At 36.8% G+C, this 22244-nt stretch overlaps 1 protein-coding gene across 4 annotated transcripts in view; it reads left to right on the forward strand.

Moving 5' to 3' along the window:
* Positions 1-22238, forward strand: part of LOC122549291 (leucine-rich repeat flightless-interacting protein 2-like) — a 96242-nt gene extending 74004 nt beyond the window's left edge. For all 4 annotated transcript variants that reach the window (XM_043688831.1, XM_043688827.1, XM_043688828.1 and 1 more), the window contains exons 4-12: positions 2756-2803; positions 9677-9727; positions 9824-9871; positions 12049-12108; positions 15853-15906; positions 16214-16279; positions 16497-16568; positions 21129-21176; positions 21273-22238. In XM_043688831.1, coding sequence (XP_043544766.1) covers positions 2756-2803; positions 9677-9727; positions 9824-9871; positions 12049-12108; positions 15853-15906; positions 16214-16279; positions 16497-16568; positions 21129-21176; positions 21273-21332 — 507 coding nt within the window. In that variant the 3' untranslated portion in view covers positions 21333-22238. The remainder of the gene's footprint in view (positions 1-2755; positions 2804-9676; positions 9728-9823; positions 9872-12048; positions 12109-15852; positions 15907-16213; positions 16280-16496; positions 16569-21128; positions 21177-21272) is intronic.
* Positions 22239-22244: the final 6 nt, after the last annotated feature.

Genomic DNA, 22244 nt, shown 5'->3' on the forward strand with positions numbered 1-22244 from the left:
CCATTAAGTGTCTAAGTCCTGCTAAGATTTGCTTTCCCAAAATGCAGCACCTCGCATTTATCTGAATTAAACTCCATCTGCCACTTCTCAGCCCATTGGCCCGTCTGATCAAGTTCCCGTTGTAATCTGAGGTAACCTTCTTCACTGTCCACTACACGTCCAATTTTGGTGTCATTTGCAAACTTACTAACTATACCTCTTATGCTTGCATCAAAGTCGAGGACCCAGCACCGATCCTTGTGGCACTCCACTGGTCACAGGCCTCCAGTGTGAAAAACATGCTTCCACAGCCACCCCCTGTCTTCTACCTTTGAGCCAGTTCTGTATTCAAATGGCTAGTTCTCCCTGTATTCCGTGAGATCTAATCTTGCTAACCAGTCTCCCATGGGGAACCTTGTCGAACCCTTTACTGAAGTCCACATAGATCACATCTACCGCTCTGCCCTCATCAATCTTCTTTGTTACTTCTTCAAAAAAACTCAATCAAGTTTGTGAGACATGATTTCCCACGCACAAAGCCATGTTGACTATCCCTAATCAGACCTTGCCTTTCCAAATACATGTACATCCTGTCCCTCAGGATTCCCTCTAACAACTTGACCACCACTGACACCTGGCTCACTGGTCTAAGGGTGTCCTTACCACCCATGACTCAAAGATTCTGAGTACAGTAAGATTTATTTAAATAGCAAGCATCTAGAAGGTCCCTCAGATGATCGTCTCATTTTCACCTTGGGCATTTTACAACCTCTATGTCTCAATGTTGAATTTAATATCTTCAGAAGCTGACCATTATATTTGTTTTCTTGGTAGATTCTCTCCCTCTCTCTCTATACACACATGAAGCACATCCCTGTCCTGTTTGTCTGTTCATATAGCTCTTAATAGAGGGGATCTGTCTCCTGTTCTCCTCCTTGCACACTTTAATGTATACCCTTTTTACATTTTCTTTTCGCTTTCTCCACCGATAACAACCCTTTGCCTTTTCCACTGGGGCTCTGCCTCTGTTAAATATGAAAAGTAGTATTTTTCAGCACTTCACAGTTCTGAAAGATTCATACTAGACATCAGCTCTGCTTCACTGTCTAAGAATGCAGCCAGACCTGTTCTCTTTTCTCCAGCAGTTCATGCTTTACAGATTTCTAGCCTGCGCACTACTTTATCTCCAGTCCTGTGCTATGAAATTATTGCTGAAAATGATGTAGTTTTTGAATATTGTTTCATGATGAAAACTATACCATCAGACTAGTTGAATGTTTTTTCAGCTGCTTTCGTAATTCTTCCTTGAAAATCCAAAGTTGATTTGTTTTGGATTATTTGTATCAAAATTGGACATGTGCTTCATCTTTTCATGCATTGTACTGAGGGCAGTTTAACTTGATGTTCAAGTACAATGTTAGCTTTATTTGTTGAAATAATTTTAGCATTTGAGAGAAATATGTAAAATTCTAAAAGGGCTGAATGTACCAGATGCATGGATAATTTTCTTAGTTGTGGAGTCTAGAACCAGTATTATGATGTTGGTTAGGCCATTTAGGGCTTAAGTGAAGATGTGTCCATGTTGACTGCTCCTACCACCTCGTCCTGAATCAGACAGAGCAGTTTTTTGCTCGAAATGTGACATACTGAGATCTAATTGTGATTTTTGTTCAGCTCTTGTTGATGCTATCATTAATACTAAATCTATGTCATGAAATGTATTTGACTTGAGGGCAATTTTAGTGTAGCCATATTTGGGCAATGCTAACAGTTAATTGTACCACATTGGATCAGCCATCAATATAGAAATCAATAATATATTAGATTAGATTCCCTACAGTGTGGAAGCAGGCCTTCGGCCCAACAAGTCCACACCGACCCTCTGAAGAGAAATCTACCCTCCTATATTTACCCCTGACTAATCCACCTAACAGTACAGGTAATTTAGCATGGCCAATTCACCTAACCTGCACATCTTTGGACTGTGGGAGGAAACCGGAGCACCCAGAGGAAACCCACGCAGACACGGGGAGAATGTGCAAACTCCACACAGACAGTTACACGAGGTGGTAATTGAACTGGGTCTCTGCTGTGAGGCAGCAGTGCTAACCTGAGCCACCCTGCCGCCATAAATGCAATGAAAACCTGAACCGTCAACTAAATTGGCAATCCTCCAGTTAACATGTTAAACACATGAGGTTTTTTTTGGGTAACCATACTATGGGTCTGTATTAAAATTATTTCTTAAATCCTTTTGCATTGTCTGTTATTTAAACAGAAATGGCAAATCGTCTCATGATTTCCAGTCATAACAGCTCAGTCATCCATATACAGCCACGACTATGCTACAAATGCCTTGATACCGGAAGATGATAGAATTCAAATAGAGTTGGATGGTCTTTAAGTCGTGGGGGTCATTTTTAAGGATAGAAAGATGCTGTTTGTCCTGTTGAGTCCATGTATTTTTGTTGTGCTGGCATTTGTATTAGTGACTTAGTGCGTGAGCCTTTATTCCTTGATTTGTGTACCTTTTGAAATTGATTTGAATGATTTCATCTGCAAACCTTTCACCTCCCCTGCAGCTTTTGTCTAAGACTGTGAAGATTGATCTCTCTTGATAACTTACTGATGTCTCACCTTCCACAAGGTGAACTTGGAAGAAACATCAAAACGGAACCTAAACTTTGTTTTTTCTATTTATATTGATCCAAGTTGATAGTACTTTAGACAAAGTGTTTCTGAAATAGAATTGTTTTCTCTTGCCCTTACTTTTTAGATTTCTCGTTCATCTGGTAGGAAGTGGGGAGAGATTCATCAATGGATGGTACGGTGCCTGGTATTGGTGTGCATGAATACCTGATGTTTAATTACTAACATGCATTTTAATAAGTGCATCTACTTATTTATAGTGCATATGTCTGGATTAACAAGATGCTCTTGGTTTAATTGGTCTAACAGATTTGACATGTCAGTGACTAAGATGCAGCATTCAGCTGGTGCAGTACAAAATGTGCAAATAAAACCAAATGAAAGTTTTCATGAGTGACATGTCACTCATTTCTGCCTTTGGGCATGAGGATCTTGATTTTAATCACCAAGATTATCTGATCTGTTAGTATTGAGGATTTGAGCATGTAGTTTACATATGTGTTATGAGTACAATACCAAATTTTGTAATGATTCTGTAATTTTAACTTGATCATTCAGTTATAAGTTGCAATATCTTTTGGAACATTTTCTAATATGAGCTTTATTTAGTGGTAACCTGTCTAATATTTCTTGAAATCAATTGAGGCTTTTTTTGTTCCATAACCTGCACAGATAATCTGTTCCACGTGCTTGCCATCTTTTTGTAAAATGTAGAAGTTCTTACGCATTGCCTGTTTTATCAGTTATGAACTCCTACATGGCAGAAAAATCATTTCAAACATGTTTAACTACATTCCTCCACCCAACCCCACTTCTCTTGTACAAAAAAAGCTACCAAAACATCTATCCTTTTACTTCATTCTCTTAATTTCTGTTGTGGATGTAGCCTTTCTGTATAACATCACCAACATTTTCTCGAGTTTCTGGAGGCCAAAACTGCAAGCAGTATTCCAGGTTTGGTCTTAGCAGGATTGAATATTTTCAAAGTGTGTCTCTGTATTGAGTAAAAGTTTGTTGAAAAATCCAACTGTTTTCTTTAACAGTCAAGTATTATACTGATACATTTCATAGCCACATCTCAAAAAAAAAGTTCTTCACTCTGCACTTCGTACCTCAGCAACATTCCCATTGAACAAAATCTTTTCCATGTGACTGCTCTACTTTGCATTTTCCAGTATTAAATTGCATCTCCGACATCACCATAATTCACCAACCTTGTCAAAACCCATTACAATTGATTATCTTAATTCATATGGCTTGATTCTGTCAGCAAGTGTGAACACTCTGAAAACCATCGTTCCTCTCATTTAAATCTATTAAAAAAAAATGAGTCTACTGCCAAGTAACGTGACAGTCCAATCCATATGTTCAAGTGCAGATATTGCAAATTCATTTTATTATATTAAACTTTGTAAATGTCTTGCACGATCAAGAATCAGATGCCTTATTGAAACACTCTCTTTCTGCCTTCCCCTCCCTCCTTCTATCCTGTCTATCTGGTCTAATCTTTTCAAAATAAATCAACAAGAGAATCAAGAATAATCTTTCTCAGTGCTAGGACTTTACACTTCAAAAGCATCTTTCCCAACAGGAATATTTAAGGCTTTATACCCATATTTGTTATTCCCTTTCCCCCTTTGATGATGGGAATCACTTTTTTTTCCCCGTATCTGTTAACTGTTCTTAGACCTGTGAACTTGATGAAATATTTTCAAGATGTGTTGTTTGAGCCATTTCCTTAAGTTTGAAATTGTCTTTCAGATAGCTTACACAACTCTTAATGTTTGACACAACCTTGCTTTAGGCATAATCACAATTCTCTGAGTAACAATAGGGACAAGCAGATGCTGTGTACCTCGAACTGATATGATAAGCAGCATCTGTTTGTACACATACTGTGCTGCATTGAGACTTTTCTGCTGTATGCCACTTTAGCACCGTGTAGACAGAGGATATTTTTCTTTGTTTTGAGCTTGCATCTGAAACACTACTTATTTTGGTATTTGTTGTGTTCTTGTCTGCTTTTTGTGGTTAAACAGTTAAGCTGCATTTCAGAATATGGGCATCAGGCTGAAGGGATGTTATCATACTTAAGCAAGAATGCCAAAATCATGGTGGCATTTCCAAAGTGACTTCAATTATTTTGGTAATAGCCCTTTTTTCAGTTCTGTTTCAACTGTGCATTGAACGTAAGGAATGCAGGAGACCTTGCTACAGTCAGCACATGGTCATGTTTACAGTTTCATATATTGGATGTCTTGATGACTGCTATTTTTTAAGCAAGCATTTTCAGGCAGAAGTCTGAGTGGTACAAGAAGGGTATGTAAGAAATAATCTTGCTTTCCAATATTTGTAGTGCCCAACAGGACGGAAGGTTTAATTTAGTTCTCAAGGGAGGACTTGATATTCAGCTGACTGTAATAAGCTTTCAGCTATTTATAGACCTGCCACAAAGAATCTACTCAAAATTTGGACCACATATCTGTTTCTGGAATGTGAGTGTAGTTATTTGATTCATTTTTAAGCTTGTTCTGTCTCAAAGATCATTAACTCCTTGGTTCAGATTTGTGTAGGTTAATTACTACCGTGACTTGCATTAAGGCAGAAATTGAGGTGCTACAATTAGCATAAAATTAGGCCTTCAGTCATAGTGAGCTGGAACGATCTCCACTACTGATTACCGATCCTGAAAATGGCTGTTTTCAAACCAACTTGTTCAGAAATGTTATAAGACACCTCAAAAGCAGGTGGGACTTTAACGTGGACCTCCTCGCTCAGAAGTGGTTACACGACCATTATTCCGCATGAGCCCTTTATCCCAAATATGTATATATAGCCAAATTGCATTAAGCCAAAAATATAGTTTAGTAGCTTGGAAATACTCTGTTTGCCTTTCACATGAGTTGTCACTTAAGCAAGTTACCTGAGGATTGTGCATGCTCATATGAGTGAGCATATGGGTTTTGGTTCAAGGATTCGATTGATGCAAAGTTTTTTTTGACACTTCAGTGCCACATAGAAGTGTCAGTCTAGATTTAATATTCCGATTTGCAAAGCAGGATCTGAGAATCTTCTGATTTGAAAATGAGTCATTACTGTTAGCTATCTGCAAATCTGTTTTTGGATTCCAATTTATCCCACCTCAAATTTTGGAAGAGAGTATTAAATACTTTGAATACTTGAATAGTAGTTAATTGAGGTTTCATTGAAGTATGCATTCCATAGTTCTGCTTCCTTTCCAACTTGAAGGTTCTTTCATTTCATATCTTAATGAATTAAATCAAATAATCTGATTGGCATAATACTTTATTGTATGACTTCTCAGCTTAATGATGAAAATGAATTCATAATTATGTCACTATTAACACTATTTGTTCCAGTCTACGGTCAACACCATTTCCATTCACTCTAAATTTTGAACGTTACTATTTTTTAAAATTTCTATCCCACAGTCAAATAACTTTCCACAATCATACTTGAATTCTGCTGATTGTAATTTAGTGAAATTGACTGCTATGCTACTTTTTCTGATTCACTGAGTTCACTCTCCATAACATAAAAAACATGTCTTTCCCTCAGCTTATGGTTCACAGAGAAGTGTTCTTATGCATTCTTAAGTTGCTTCAACGTTTTGACTAATCCAACACACTGCTAATCAGATTTCCATGTCCTATCCCCTAAACTTGAGGTCATCCAAAATTGCGTCATGCTCCACTTTCCTTAATACATGTGTGTTTGCTGACTTATTTTGGCTCCATTTTGGCTCCAGATATGCTTCCATTTTAAACTGATATATTTGCTATATGTCCTTTAGTGGCAATATCTGTCCTACGTCTTCATCTTCTATAGCCTCATCACCTTCTGATTTATCTGCTCCTCTGCAGTTGACTTGTTGATTATTCCTGATGTTAATTATTCATCCTTAGCAGGCTCTGCTTTGAGTTGCCTCGAACAGATGCTATGGTATTATCTTGTGTCACATCCACTTGACTGTTCTCTCTGTTTTTTATAAGTTTTTTTTCGGTCACCTGTCTCAATATCTCCTTATGTGACTAGATGTCAACACTCCTGGCAAAGCACCTTGAGATATTAGATAATTACAATGCATCAAAACAAGTTGGGATGTCATGTAGCTATACAGGATATTGGTAGGACGCGTTTGGAAATATTGCCTGCAATAGGAAAGATGTTGTTAAGCTTGAAAGGGTGCAGAAAAGAGTTTTAAGGATATAAACTCACCAAGGGAGAAGCTAATGACTAACTTCGTGCTTTTCACACATTGGTGTTTCATCTGTCATGTTCCTGTCTATTCAGCCTGTCAAAAACCCCTTTGTCAAAAAGTCACATTATCACTTAGTTTTGTATTGTCCTAAAGATTGAAAGTATTGAATTTGGGCCCCATTTCCAAATCATTGATACAGATCTTGGAACAGCTGAACCACAAGTACTGACTCTTTATAAACCCCATGTATCACCGCTTGTCAAGCTAAGAAGACTTGTTTATATCTACTGTTTTTTTTCCATCCATTTAGTGATTCTCAATTCATGCCAGTATATTGCTATGAGCCTATTATTGTAATTTAGTATGTAACCTTCCTGTGTGTAATCTTTGCAAAAGCCTTATGAAAATCAAAATACACCATACTTACTGGTCACTGTTTATCTATTTTGCTTTTTGCAGCCTCAAATAGATAGCAATGGGATTGCCAAAAAAGAAATTAATTTTGAAGGTGCTCACTCGTTCCATAATTTTTCAAGTAGTTAGTTAGCACATTCTTGAACAGATGTGAGGTTCAAAGAATGGGGTGAGAGAAGTTAATTGATAATTGCCATCAGTACAGGGGGAAGTGAGAGCTGTGTCATTAACAGTCTGCACTGAACTGTGCAAGGATCAGTGCTCTGCCAGCCATTTTTCATATTTCTGTTTTGCTTCCTGGCTTGACTCTACTGCTTAATTTGTTACATCAAGCTGACTCCTGCTTCCATAGTTATAGTGGGACAAAATATGAGAAGTTTGTGATGCAACGACACCAATAATCATGAATGACTTCAATCTACTCTCAAACAAGAATAATAAGATTGACAGTGTAGCCTGGACGAGGAGCTTATCCAATGTTTTCCAGAGAGTTTCTGAGGGCAGTCCACCCTGGAACCAACCAGAGAGCTGATTGCACAATATCAAATCTAGTTTAATGAGACAATATTTATTAATGCTTTCAGAGTAAAGGTGTCCCCAGGGAGCAGCGACTGCAATATGATTGAAGTTTATATTCAGTTTGCAATGCCCTAAGAGTAGTAAGATAGCAATGTGGACACAAGGCAGACTAACTGAAATGAATTGAGAAATTAGGACAGAACAGTGGAGCAGTAACAGACATTTAAGGGAACATTAGAGAATTCTCAGAATATGTGTACTCCTACAGCATTGTTTAAAAACAAATCTAACTGAAGGATTCGCCATCTGTGGTTAACGAATGGAGGTAAGGACAAGATCAAACTTGAAAGCATGAAATTTTGTGAAGATAAGCGGTATATCGACTGGATCGAATATAAGAAAGGCAGGGGACTCGTGAAATATTTACCAAGAAACTAGTCTGAGATAAAGCGAGTTATGTTTGGGAAAAATGGATAGCAAGAGTTTCTACAGTTAGTTAAAATGAGAAGACATGAAGATGCAGATGAATTTAGATAGTTTGAATGACATGTCCAGGGCCCTGACACAAGGCTGGAAATCATGGAATCTAATACTGCCAACAGGCTATACAATTTCTATACTGTCCCAGACTAACATTAGTTCTTATTAACTCCTCTGCTTGCTTGGATTCATGGTCAATTCATTCATTTAGGCAATAGGAGCCTCACACCTGTCAGACATTGCATGGTTTGAAGCTGTCCTCTGCTACCTTGATCCCAGACTAGGATCACACCCTCTTATCCCTGACAATAGACCAAATCAGATGACTCTATTCTCAGAGGTGTGACTGTTTCTTGAAATAAAATTTCCAGTGAGCAGAACATGAGAAATTGGACCTGGGAGATGGCATTCAGCCCTTCTTTAAAGGAAAAAAAGCTGCTATTCAGTGAGATCATAAACTGATCTTCGAGCACACTGCTGTTTTGTTGCTCCAACCTGTACTTCTTGATCTTTCTCATCTGTCAGTTTCTATCTGATTCAAAGACCAAGCCTGCACAGTCTTTGAATGAGGTCGGCGCAACATCGAGGGCCGAAGGGCCTGTACTGCGTTGTAATGTTCTATGTTCTTCTGGTGCAGAGAATTCTGATGGCAAGTAGATCATTCCTTAGATGAGGCGACCAACACTGTACACGTCTCACAGTATGATCTTGGTACGGCTATATGTGTTTGCAGTAAGACATGATTCTGGTTTTACCACCAAAGTGGATAACCTGAGATTCCTCCATGTTGTATTCCATTCTGCCATATTTTTGCCTATCCATAACTTTCCTCCCACTGATCACTATATCTGCAACCTGGTCTTTGTCTCAGTATGAGATAATGAGGTATGAGGATCATTGGCTTATGGTGCATATTGATCAACAGCCAATTCCCAGAACTGGAGCAGATACTGATGAAGATGAGAGCACCATCAGCATGAGTGTTAAGATGATTATTGCTAATTTGATTCCCGAACTATGTCGTTAGTTCCTGTTGCAGTCGCTGCATGACAAAGTTTGGAGCAGCTAATTCAGTTGTTACTTGCTATGTTGTGGAGTAGATGCTCTCTGGAAGGATTGTTAATGGAATTAAAGGGTTCATAAATTTGACCATGACTGTTAAGTTTTTTTAAGGCTAGCAAGTTTTGAAGAAATTGAATGTCAAAGCTGTCTTGTTAAATGAACACTCTAACCTATAAACTACTCATCTTTATGTAGACTATTTGCTTCTTCAGTGCATTTTTTGTGCATGTGTCTTAAATATATTTTTACTTTTTTCCTGCACACAATAAGCTTTTGCTTCACTTGAAAGACTTGTTTTACTGTGAGCATGTTCATTTTTGTTTCTGATCCTGTTCACTGTCTTCCTCCTAGGAGAATGCAGAACGTGCCAAGCATTCTTACAGGCCTAGCCGACATCACGTGGTTTGTTTTTTTTTTAACTCTCCTTTCCTCCTTTCTCATTTTCACAACAATGGATTGAACTGGCATAATAACTTACTTTCCTTTTTAATTTATCAGGCAGCAAATCATGATACCTTGCCTGTTCACAGTGCTAGCAGTCAAAGGGTTAGTATTTCACCTGAGTTCCATTGATCTTCTTCTGGTTTACTTTTGTTGCAAAGCATTTTATTTTATATACCTGAAAATCACATAGCATGTATTTGCCAACTGTCTCTGTTTTGGTTTTGAATCTATAAATAAAATGTTCTGACAAGGGGTGAATAATGGAGAAAATGGCAGCAGTTTATAAACCTTCATAGGAAGCTCAAGTGCACACAGATCTTCAATCTTTGTCTCTGAACAGAAACAAAATACATCCTCCATTAACTTTTATGTCGGTTTCTCAGCATAGCTCCAAGCCAATAGCTGGGAATAATGGCAAATAGTACTTGTGAATATGTCTGTATTTAAAATTCTGAAAAAAAATGCTGTTATGTGCTAACCAGGTTTCAATTATATAGTTTTTCTAGAAAAGTTTACAACAATAGAAAGAGCATTAATACAAAATAGCTAAAAGCCAATTAAAATGTAGAACAAGCAAAAGAGATTTATTGAGCCTAAACAAATAAAACAAAACAGTATGGGGAATGGTGGGAATTGAGATAGCAGATTCATAAAGTCAGTACCCCATTAAGCTATAAAATGTAGTTTGTGTTGTTTATTGTAATTTTCTCGTGTGAAATGATGCAGGGTTGTGCAAAAAAAGCTATGATTTCACATGATACATCTGCTGTAAACCTTTATCTTAAGATTACCTGAAAATAAGCTGTGTATGAAGATAAAAATTTGAATTTAGTAATAATACCCAAGACTGAAGTTTTGAGACTTCTTCACATGAAACAAATAATTGTTTGTTTGTTTTTTCATTTGCATTTGCTTGCTCCAAACAATGGTATTTATAGGGCTTGGGTTCAGAGCAAGATTATGTGGATTCATTTGCATTGTATTTTTCTCCTTAATTACCACAACCAAAAGACTAAGTGAGGTTTTGAAAGGTTTCATGGGAAATATTTCAATCTAAAGCATAACTTCTATTTGTTCTGTTTCACATTATTTTCTCCCTTTTGAGACATGGTCAGATTTTAAAAGCTACATTAAATACAATAACTTGTGTTTCACAGAAATATACACTACTTGTCACCAGCAGTTCATTATTATATACTTGGAAAGACAGTTATAAGAATTTGTTCTTCACTGAGAAGTAATGTGAAAGATTTTGTGACTAGACTTTAATTTACGAAAAATATCCAGTTACTGCTGGAATTTTATTTCACATAATTTGTAATCTCACTTTAAATTTTCCCTTTAAAGTTGCCAGTTCACCAAGTTTATTAAAAAGTAGTACTGCCTCTGGAAGTTACCAAGCATCCACAACATGCAGAAACAAAAAATACAGAACCTGGAGTACACTTTATGGCCACACAAGTCAGATATGGCTAATCCTTGATCTCAAATGTACTTTCCCAACTGCTCTCCATATCCCTTGGTTCTCTGACTTTAACTCTACGATTGAGAGATTTTTAAAAAAATATATTTGACAATTGGCAATATTAAATGCTCTGGAATCAAGAGTTTTAAAGATTCACTGTTTTCTCCTCATTTCAATCCAAGGTGATCAACCTTTTCTTCCGAGACATTGCATCCTTTTTCTGGATGTCCCAGCCTTGGCAAACGACGTCTCAGTACTCTTGCTGTGTTGAGCCTCTTTAGAATTGTTTATATTTCCATGAATGCACTTCTCATTCTTCTTAATTGCAGAGAATATGTCCATTTAACTTGGCCTCTCATCATAACATAATGTTTTAATCTATAGAACCAAGTGAATAAACCATTGCTGTACCGTGTTGAATGCAAGTGTATTCTTGATTAATCATTGAGACCAAAACTCTGCACACGTTCAAGGTGTGGTCTCACCAAAGCCTAGCACAACAATGGGAGTGGCACAACTTACTTATTATTGTACACCAATTTCTTTCTCACAGTAAAAGTACTAAGTTCTTCTAAATATCAATATTCTTGAAACAAGCTTGTATTCATTTACAAGCTGCAGAAATTTAATAGCAGTTTGCTTAATTTGACTTTGTTGAATTTTAGGTCGGCTTCACTTTGTGAGCCAAATACCTAAAACCTTGATTGTTTGTGTAATCCCATTGAATTATCCATGTATTGTAAATTAGAATTTTGGAGCAGCACGGTATTTCTAAAATACATTTTTATTCCTTCCTACCTTATTCTTTTCAAAGCATTCCTCCCTTGATGTGGGTCTGTTACAGAGAAGCAGCTCAAGACGAAATAACCTTGTGGTTTGTAAAGCAGAAATCGGTGTTGGCTGTTAACTATGATAGACTGCATGTAATTAGTGGTTTGCAATGGAACGATCTTTACAAATTAGTTGTGTGAAGTGCTCATTCCACTTTGCTAATCAGTAAATGCTCGGCATAAAGTATACTGGAACTTATCAAGATTCTTGCATGAATACAAGCCATGATGAACATAAAGTAATACGTCACTATTTAGTAAAATTAGATTCCATATGTCACTTGGTTGATTCTTGTTTACTCAAAATAACTAAACTTATAATACACTTTTGTTTTCCTGTCTCCTCTTCCTGCCTTCAAAACAAGTCAATGGAATGAAATCCCGATATCATCAACCATCAAGTTTCCATAGAGAATATTTTGGACTTTTGAATAAGAAATCCTGGAGTCATATTAGTTAACATAGAATAAGAAAATACTTTTGTATTCCATGGTTTGCTATTTTATTTCAAATGAATTTGAATATATAGTTCAGGAAATGTAAGCTGGTACGTCGTATTTGTTTTGTTGCCTTTCTTCATTAGTATCATCACAGAGCCCCTCTTTGCCATATTTCAAAGTTTTGGCAGTTTGGATTAGACTTCAAATGAACGCCATTTAGCATGTTTTTGAAGAGCATTTTCATAGTGCCTTAAATAGGAGCCCAGTTACTGTGCTAATATTAGGTCATCTTTTTCAAAATAAGACATTTTCAAGAAAAGAGCAAGGCTCATGTTGATAGCTTGGTTTGTGCTAAGATTACTTCAAGCAAAGTTCCAAAAGCATTTATTTGACTCCTCTCTGATAGTTCCTAAATTCTGCTTTAAGAATTGTGATTCGTTATCAAACCTGAGCTTTGGTATCACCATACATGAATCGCAAAGACTTGCTGAATGTCATGATGTATGAAATTTAATTTGATTGTGCCCAGACTATCATTAAACTATGATATTTCAATGATGTAAACATTTTAACAGTATGCCTGTTCATCTTATGTTGAATTACACTAGCAGTAGTTTTACTGTGACAACAGATTCCGACAGACAGCACAAAATAAAAAAAAAAGAGGGAATTGGATTTTTGCCAATGTCAACTGTTCGGCTAGGCCAGTTTACTGCTATCCCAATGCCCTTTCTTCATAGCCCTGCATGTTCTTTATAAAGTAATTCATGACTTGGCTTTTTAATCATGTTATTTCTCATCCAAGAGAATCACCATAGCCATGCCATTTTCACCATAGATGCAATGTTTTGAATGACTGGTTACAACATAGATTTTTTCTATTTCCTTTGTAGTATGTTGCAATAACGTTTCTTCTGACTCTCCCCTTCATTCGGCTCCGAATAATCTTGTTGCTAAAGCTCATTAGCACTTGTTGGAAATCCAACCATTTCAAAATCTTTGTGATAGCTCTGTTCAATTTCTACCTCCACTCCAATTGACACGAGAAGTTTTGACTAAGTTTGTGGAAAGTGAGAGATCAAAAACAGTAGATACAGAAGTGGTGGCATTTGAGTGGTCCATGTTATATATTCTGCATCTGGTTTATTTGAGCTTTTGAAGTAATTATATTTAATTGGAACAAGTGAATTTTTAAAATGTATTTGGTAGTCATGTAGAGAACCCATATCACCTCAAGTTTGGCCAGAACAACATCTTATAATATTGACCCTGTTATGGGAGAATGATGAGCTGGAAATTAACAATTGTAAATCTGTCTTGCTAATGCTCAGGACTTTAAGTGGCATTATATTATCCCCTGTTTGTCTGTGAATTCTTTTAATATCATTGTTTAAAGATCTTCAAATTGAGAAAAGATGCCTCATTAAATTTAGAGTTAGGAGATATAAAGATTAGTGAAATCTTCTAATCAGATTACAGGCTTTTACAGATTTGGCAGGTACTAGTTACGTTGCAGTTGAATTTCTACGTGCAAGGAACTGAAGTAAAGTGTAAGTCAGTAGCCTGGATCTTGGGGACGCTAAGATCTTCTCTCCATTTCTTTTGTTATGTTAAGCCAATTTTTCTGTAGTGGAATTGTGCTATTGGAACCTAACATTTAATTCATGTATAGGGTTGACATTTTGGCATAAATTATTTGCAGAAATTATGATGTGCCATAACATTAATCTGAAATTTTGGTAAAATAGACAAGGGCAGGGCTTGCACAGTTAATGGTAGGGCCCTTGGTAGTGTTGTAGCAGAGAGATATTGGGGTTCAAGTACACAGCTTTTTGAAAGTTGCATAGCAGATGGACAAATGATTAAGAAGTTGTTTAGCAAAGTTGTCTTCATTGCTCACGCCATTGAGTTTAGGAGTTAGGACATCATGTTGAGGTTGTACAGGACATTAGACAGACCATTTTTGAAGTAGTTTCAACAGTTCTGGTCACCTTGCATACCAAGCATATTATTAAATTGAAGAGGGTCAGAAAAGATTCATCAAAATGTTGCTGGAACTTGTGAGTTTGCATAATAAGGAGAGGCTGGACATGTTGGGGCTTCCTTCTACTGGTACGTTGGAAGTTGAGGTCTGACATTATACTGGTTTATAAAACATGAAGGCATGGATAACAAAGCTCTTTTCACTTCGTGGGGTCAGTTCAAAAGCTGGGAGAGCACATTTTTATGGTGAGTGGAAAAAGATTTTAAAAAGGACATGAAGGGCAATGTTTTTAAATGGGGTGGTTTGTGTGTAGAATGAACTTCCACAGGAAGTGGTAGGTACAGTTACAGCATTTAAAGCTCATTAGGATAAGTAGATGAATAATAAAGGTCTGGAGAGATATGGGGCAACGCAGGCAAGTGGGATTAGTTTGGCTTGCGAACATAGTCACCGTGGACTAGTTGGACTGAAGGTTCTGTTTCCATTAATGACTGTATATGACTATATGATCATGGCTGTATAGTTAATTTGTCTAATTACTTGACCTTTTTTTTAATCAGTCATTGCTTGCTGTAATGTAATGTTCCAGAGGCATCAACGTTCATGTGATGTAGATACTTAAAAATATAGAGTCCCATTTTACTCCACTTAATTCTCAAGTGACTCCTGAGTTTTGCCCAAATGCTCACCTCTTAGCAGCAATTTTAGAAATATTTTTATGGGGTTTTCAGTTTTCATTTTAGATTATCTACTGATTCCATATTAGTTGTCACTTTGATGAAATCCCATTTTGAGAAAACAAATCAAGCAATTTAGAGGAACTTTTTCCACACAAACAGCAGGTTGATTGTTGGCCTATTTTATTTATTTTTACGGCTATTGTTTTTGGATGTCATTTAAAAATGTTCTGAAGTAGATCCTGTTGAACATTGGTATTGGACATGTGAACCACATTTGAATATGAACATTTTCTAACAAAGCATTTTAACCAGCACCTTTTAAAAGAAGCAAGATATGTACTTTTAAACTGAACTTAAAAAAAACATGTAGAAAGAATTGTTTAAAACATGAGTGTAGAAACAAAAATGCGGATCTTGTTACAGTGACCATTTATATGGAAGGTTTTCCCTTCCAAGTGTACATGACTTGATCAGTTTTCAGGGACACCTATACCTGCATATGTCCCTTCCGATCAAAGAATTACAAACGTTTTGCTGTAGTTTTCCCAGTTGGAAAAGGGGAGAAGAGAGGAATTAATTTAAATGCTTATCATCCTGCAATTTTTTTTTACTTTGATATACCATTGACCTGTATATATTGTGTCATTTCTCATTATTTCATAATCTTTCCTTGTGGATTTGTAGATGACTTCTTACGCAAAGGACAAGTCAGTTCAACTTGAGAGAACCTCACGAGCTGTATGTAAACTAAATCTCACTTGGATTTAAGATTCATCTGTACATTATGCGCCTCAGCTAATGTAAAAATCCTTTGCTTCAGAGTTGAGAATTGAGATAGTGTTCCAAAGTCCATTTTAAGTAATTCTACTTTGTAAAAACTGTCAAGAAAAATGCTGGATCCCAAATTTTGCTGTCAGCATAGTAATTTTAGTCTTGAAAAAAATTTATTTTTCACTGTGTTGATGTCGAAAATGGCTCAAATTTGTAACGTGGATTTTGACCTGGTATGTTTGTTAATTTGGATTAATTTGCCTTTTGCTACCAGAGTTCTGTTTACACAGATGCCCATGCAATCAGGAAGAAACTCTCCACTTCGAATAATGACTTCTTGGTTAGTTGATTTATATTTAGCCTGTTGAAACAAATGCCTGGAGTCTTGGATAAAACTGATAAGTTTAGATTTTGTGAATTGTTTTGCAGTGTTGTAGAAATTGCAAATACCGTTTTTAACTATTCATGATTTCAAATATGTGATGACTTGATTTTGTAACTTTGCAAGTATTGAGCTTTTGCTAAATTTATCATTACTTCTGTGATTTGATTTTCAGAGTGGAATGTACCACAACCAAAGAAAGCTCAGCACCTTAAATAGCATTAAATCCTCCTCCTCTTATACTCGGGTCTGTCTTACTATTTTATTTACTTTGGTAACCTGTGTTGAGTTCAGCATGGTTTGGGTGTCTGGTGGCACAAGATTGACAATATCTTAACCAGTTTTGAAATTAATTTCCAGTTGAGAATGTGTGCACTTTTAGTCTTACAATGCTCTTAAAACTACAAAATTAATGTATTTCATGTGTTGGTTTTATTTCTTGTAATGAGCAGAACCTACATTTGTGAACTTAAGTTGTGATGTGACTTGGCTCCTTTAGATATGCAATTGCAGTCTGATATGCAAAGCTTTGTTTTGTGTGATGTTCCCAATCTCAGGTGCTAAACTAAGAGCTACAAAACCAGAATTTCAGCTGGACATTATGATGATGCTGATTGGATTTTTGGAGCTGGGATGTATGAGGCAAATAAACGAGGTCTTCGAGCAGAAAAGTTGGTTAAAACAAGTCCAGAAAGTTGTCTGCAGAGACATTTTTTTTTGCTTAGGAGAAAATGTATTTTCAGAAATATTCTATGTGAGTGGTATTACTTTGGAAAGTTTCATTGAGGAAGTGAACATTAACCTCTACTTTTTGCAACTGGCATCTTCTAATAGCCAAGTGTTAAAGAAAGTTGTCAGGCAGCATCTGTGGAGAGAGAACCAGTTAAAAATTGAGTCTGAAGGAGGTTTTTCAAGGGGGAGGAAGAACATAGAGCAATAAACAAAGAGAGTGCTAATTGTTACAAAGGAAGAGGTATAGCTGTAAAATTAGTGTTGGTATGAATAGGAGACAATGAGAGCAAATACGACATGACAGGAGCATTGGACGAGGTGGTGGAGAGAAATGTATAATGAGAATGGAGGATATTGATCATGTTCTCAAGTTGCTGAGTGTTCTCAATGTTGAGTCCTGAAGGCTGCAAAGTGCCTAAATTTAACATAACTTTGTCTCCAACTTTGTCTCTTTCCTAGAGCACTGTAACAAGCCTAGGACAGAGAGGTTATCATGAAAGTAAGGCACATTTTAAGAGTAGAAATGTTGAGCTCTCCCACTTGACTCATACTTTTTTTGCATAACTTTAGGGATGCATTTTCTTTGAAAATTGTACACCAAGTCTCTTTATCTTTTTTGTTTTTGATGTCTGGACAGAGATTCAAAGTTGTACCAAACAGAAACAGACCTTTCAGTTCAACTTGTCCATGCCAAACAGATATCCTAAATTAGTCTTGTCCCATTTGCCAGCATTTGGCCTATATTCTTCTAAACCATTCCTACTCATGTACTCATCCATGTGCCATTCAAATATTGTTATTGTACCAGCCTCCAACACTTCATCTGGCACTCCATTCCATAAGGAGAAAGTGAGGACTGTAGATGCTGAAAATCAGAGTTGAAATGTGTAGTGCTGGAAAAGCACAGCAGGTCAGGCAGCATACCATACCACAGCATACCAGGCACTTCATTCCATAACACACACCACTCTCTGAAAAACTTACCCATTAGGTGGTCCCTTTTAAATCTTTCTCTTCTCAGCATAAACCTATGCCGTCTGGTTTTGGACTCCCCTACTCTGGAAAAAAGACTTTGGCTATTTACCCTATCACTGCTGCTCATGATTGTATAGACATCCAAAAGGGAAAATAGCCCCAGCCTACTCAGCATCACCCTATACCTCAAACCCTCCAACCCTGCCAACATTCTTGTAAGTCTTTTCTGCACAAATTATCATCTTTTGATGATTGTCATCAGCTACTTGCCTTTCTCAAGGATAATAAGTAATAGGCAATAAATGGCCAAATCAAACATTTCAATTCCATTAGTAAATTAAATAATTCTTTATTACTCAATTAAGTACTTCACTCCAAAGAATATAGGAGGTATGGTTAATGAGTTTGCACATAATATCAAAATTGGTGATTATAGTGGACAGTGAAGACGGTTACCTCGGAGTACAATGGGACCTTGATCAGATGGTCCAGTTGGCCAAGGAGTAGCAGATGGAGTTTAATTTAGATAAACGTAAGGTGCTGCATTTTAGTACAGCAAATCAGGGCAGGACTTATCCAGTTAATGTTTGGACCCTGGATAGTGTTACCAAACAAAGGGACCTGTGGTGCAGGTGCATAATTCCTTGACAGTGTCAGGTAAACAGGATGGCCATTAGGCTCCTTAACACTCTATGATCAGACTCTATTCCATCTGAAACTCTTGGCACAATTTTGCATTGCTACTAGAACAATAGTTTATTAATTATTCTTTTATTACACTGTAATTTGTACACCACTATGCCTTTTGTCTTGACTTGTCAGGAACTATTGTGCTGTCTTGTGTGTTTTGTATTTCTTATGCATTTTATGCTGGCCTGCACATGATCGTGTGGCTTTATGCTGTCCATGTAACACCTTGGTCCTGGAGGAATGCTGTCTTGTTTTACTGTATCAGTTGTATATGGTAGAAATGACAAAGCTACTCTTGATTCTCTTGAAGGCGGCATTTGGCATGCTTGCCTTCATTGGTCAATGCATTGCGTTGGGATGTCATGTTGTGGTTGCACAGGACATTGATTAGGTCACTTTTGGAATACTGCATTCTCTTCTGGTTTCTCTGCTATATATAAAAAAGATGTTGTTAACCTTGAAAGGATTGAGAAAAGATTTACAAGATGTTACCAGGATTGAAGGGTTTGAGCTATAGTGAGAGGCTGAAATGGTTGGGGCTATTCTCACTGGAGTGTCAAAGCCTGAGGGATAACCTTTATAGAAGCTTATAAAATCATGAGGTGCATGGACAGGGTAAATAGACAAGGTCTTTTACCCAGAGTGGGGTAGTCCAAACCTAGAGGACATAGGTTTAAGGTGAGAGAGTTAAGAATTAAAAGGAATCTAAGGAGCACCTTTTTCTGCAGAGGGTGATGCGTGTGTGGAACAAGTTGCTAGAGGAAGTGATGGAGGTGGGTATAATTATAACATCTAAATGGCATCAGAATGGGTATATGAATGGGAAGGATTTAGATGGATATGGGCCAAATGTTGACAAATGAGACTGGATCAGTTTAGGATATCTGGTTGGCATGGACAAGTTGGACCAGAGTCTGTTTCCAAGCTATGTAACATAACTCTCAAGTTTTTTGTTCAGCCTACTTGTATGCATCCTTATTTAAACTGTGTTTCTGAAACCAGAGCTGGAATTGATTAACAAGAGCAGCATCTGTTTTTAGTTTCATTAACTGATGTAGGTTTGTCCAATTCAAGCTTTCCAAAGACTTGATGTTCGTTTTTGGGAGGTACATAGATATACTTTACACCAAGACATTGTAAGTACTCCTGAGGAAAGCATAATTGCCAGCTAATTTCTGTACTGTAATGTTTCTGAACATGCCAGGTCCTCCCAAAAGCAGCTATGGTCATTTCCTAAATGTCCTATGCAAAGGATGCCTGAAAGACAGCATGTGCTTTGTTTCTAACTCTAAGCACTTTGTAATTGTAATGAGCTTTCAAACCTACAATTATTAAGACAAATACTTGGATTGTGTAAATTGTCATCTTTTCGAGCTTTGCCCAAACACTTACCTCTTTTAAAAGAATTGCTGAATATTGTGCAGCATTGCTTATTTTATTAACAATTCATTGGATCGTTGATTTGACAATGAACTGATTTGCTGGGAATTTCAAGCCAAAGCATACTTATTAGTTTCCAAAGCATGTGTCAACTGTGTCTCAGTTCACTATTTAAAACATGGCAATCATGTGCTTTTTCATGAAATCAGTATTCTGAGAATCTAACATGTACTCATGTTATGAATTTTTTAAATTGCCACCATTCCACTGGTATTTTCTCCACTGGCATCTTATGCCAAGCCACACAAAATAATTATTTTTGGGGTGATTGAAGTTGTGACAAATTAGCTATTGCCCACAGTCATTCCAGTTGATGGTTCACGGTGAGACAAATCTTTGGATCAATTTGAGATGGTACTTTAAATTGTGCCATTTCCTTTTCCAGCTCACTTGGCCTTCAATACAAATTCTTCAGTGCTTGTAACCTGTGGTTAATTTTTAAAATGAGAATTTTGTTTCTAAAACGTAGAAAATTTGTGGGAATAAATTATGTAAAATAACTATGAATTCAATTCAATAAAATAGCATGAGTGTTTTAAACAACTCCAGAAATCCCATCTAAACCAGAATACTGATTCCCTTTTGAATTAACGCAAATTACTGCGGATGCTGAAATCTGAAACCAAAAGAGAAAATGCTGGAAAATCTCAGCAGGTCTGGCAGCATCTGTAAGGAGAGAAAAGAGCTGACGTTTCGAGTCAAAGCTTTGACAAAGGGTCAGTTAGACTCGAAACATCAGCTCTTTTCTCTCCTTACAGATGCTGCCAGACCTGCTGAGATTTTCCAGCATTTTCTCTTTTGGTCCCTTTTGAATGTCCTAGCTTGCGTACAGCAATTTCCAAAAACACACTTCATTACTCAATTAGTATTCTTCTTCCTTTCAGCTTAGTCGGGTTGTTTTTCACAAAATAAATTGATTTTATAACTGAGAATACATTAATTCATTTGGATTCCTTCATTTACAATACAGCCATCATCTCTCTATAATATTTCTGTTACAACATCCAAGAATTACAGGGTTAGTATAATTTATTTTACAATTCATTTGTCTAAACAAAGTTAGATTCCTACAGCAGTATGGTTCACATGAATAAATGCATCTTTCCTTCTTTAGGCCTCTTCTAATTTGGGCCAGGGCCTAATTCGAAGCCAGAGTTTGGTTGGTATAATTTAGCTGCATGGGCTGTAAATAGAAAGCTGAAACATTGTAGTTGCTCATAGCAGTAATTGCTTGTCTGCAACTGATAATTTGTTTGGTTATTTAACATCTCCGGTCTCTGAGTTTACTCAGTACATGACATTGACAATAACAAAAGGTATTCTGTGATGATTAGTATTGGCAATGGCAAAATTGCATTTTTAACATTGTGCTTGTTGCCTTTAAGTGCTACGGTCTTGTTTTATTGCGCATCATGTACCAAAGCAAAGCTGAGAGCTCATGAATAAATCTTAATATATCTTTTGACGTTAACCTTATAGTACATATGTCCACCATAATATGGACTGTAAACTAATGCATCAAGGCATTGCTGGAGATGCAAGTCAGCCAGTATTTGTGGAGAGGAACACAGTTAATTTTTCAGATCCTTGACCTTTCATCAGAAAGAAGTTCATTTGCGGCCTGCAACATTATTGTTTTGGTTCTGTGTTTATAGTAGAGCTGTACTATTACACTGCACTATTGTGATATTTAGTTTTCAATTATGTGTCACTGGTGAACACGTTATCTTCTGGTCTGATCTGATCGTACTTTATTGATCAAGCTAAGTACCAGAAAGAAACTTTGCATGCAGAATGTTTTTTTTCTTTTAGTCAGTTAACATCCAAGTTAGTCTCTGATTCCTCATGGTTTCTTTTTCATGGACTGTGCAGTCAATTTGATAGGCCCTTTTCAAATCTATTGTCTTAGGCTTTCACACAAATCTGAAAGCCTAAAATTTCTCAATTCTAAAATAATCTACACATTTCTAACCAGAAGAGTTTATTTAAAATGTTTCGCAAGCTAAAATCTCTCATGTAAATGGTTCCCTGAACTACTGCTGGGAGAGAAACTAAACTGACATCTAAACTGAACAGGCTTCTCAAC

Source organism: Chiloscyllium plagiosum, chromosome 4 (assembly GCF_004010195.1).
Source record: "Chiloscyllium plagiosum isolate BGI_BamShark_2017 chromosome 4, ASM401019v2, whole genome shotgun sequence".
NCBI classification, from domain to species: Eukaryota; Metazoa; Chordata; class Chondrichthyes; order Orectolobiformes; family Hemiscylliidae; genus Chiloscyllium; species Chiloscyllium plagiosum.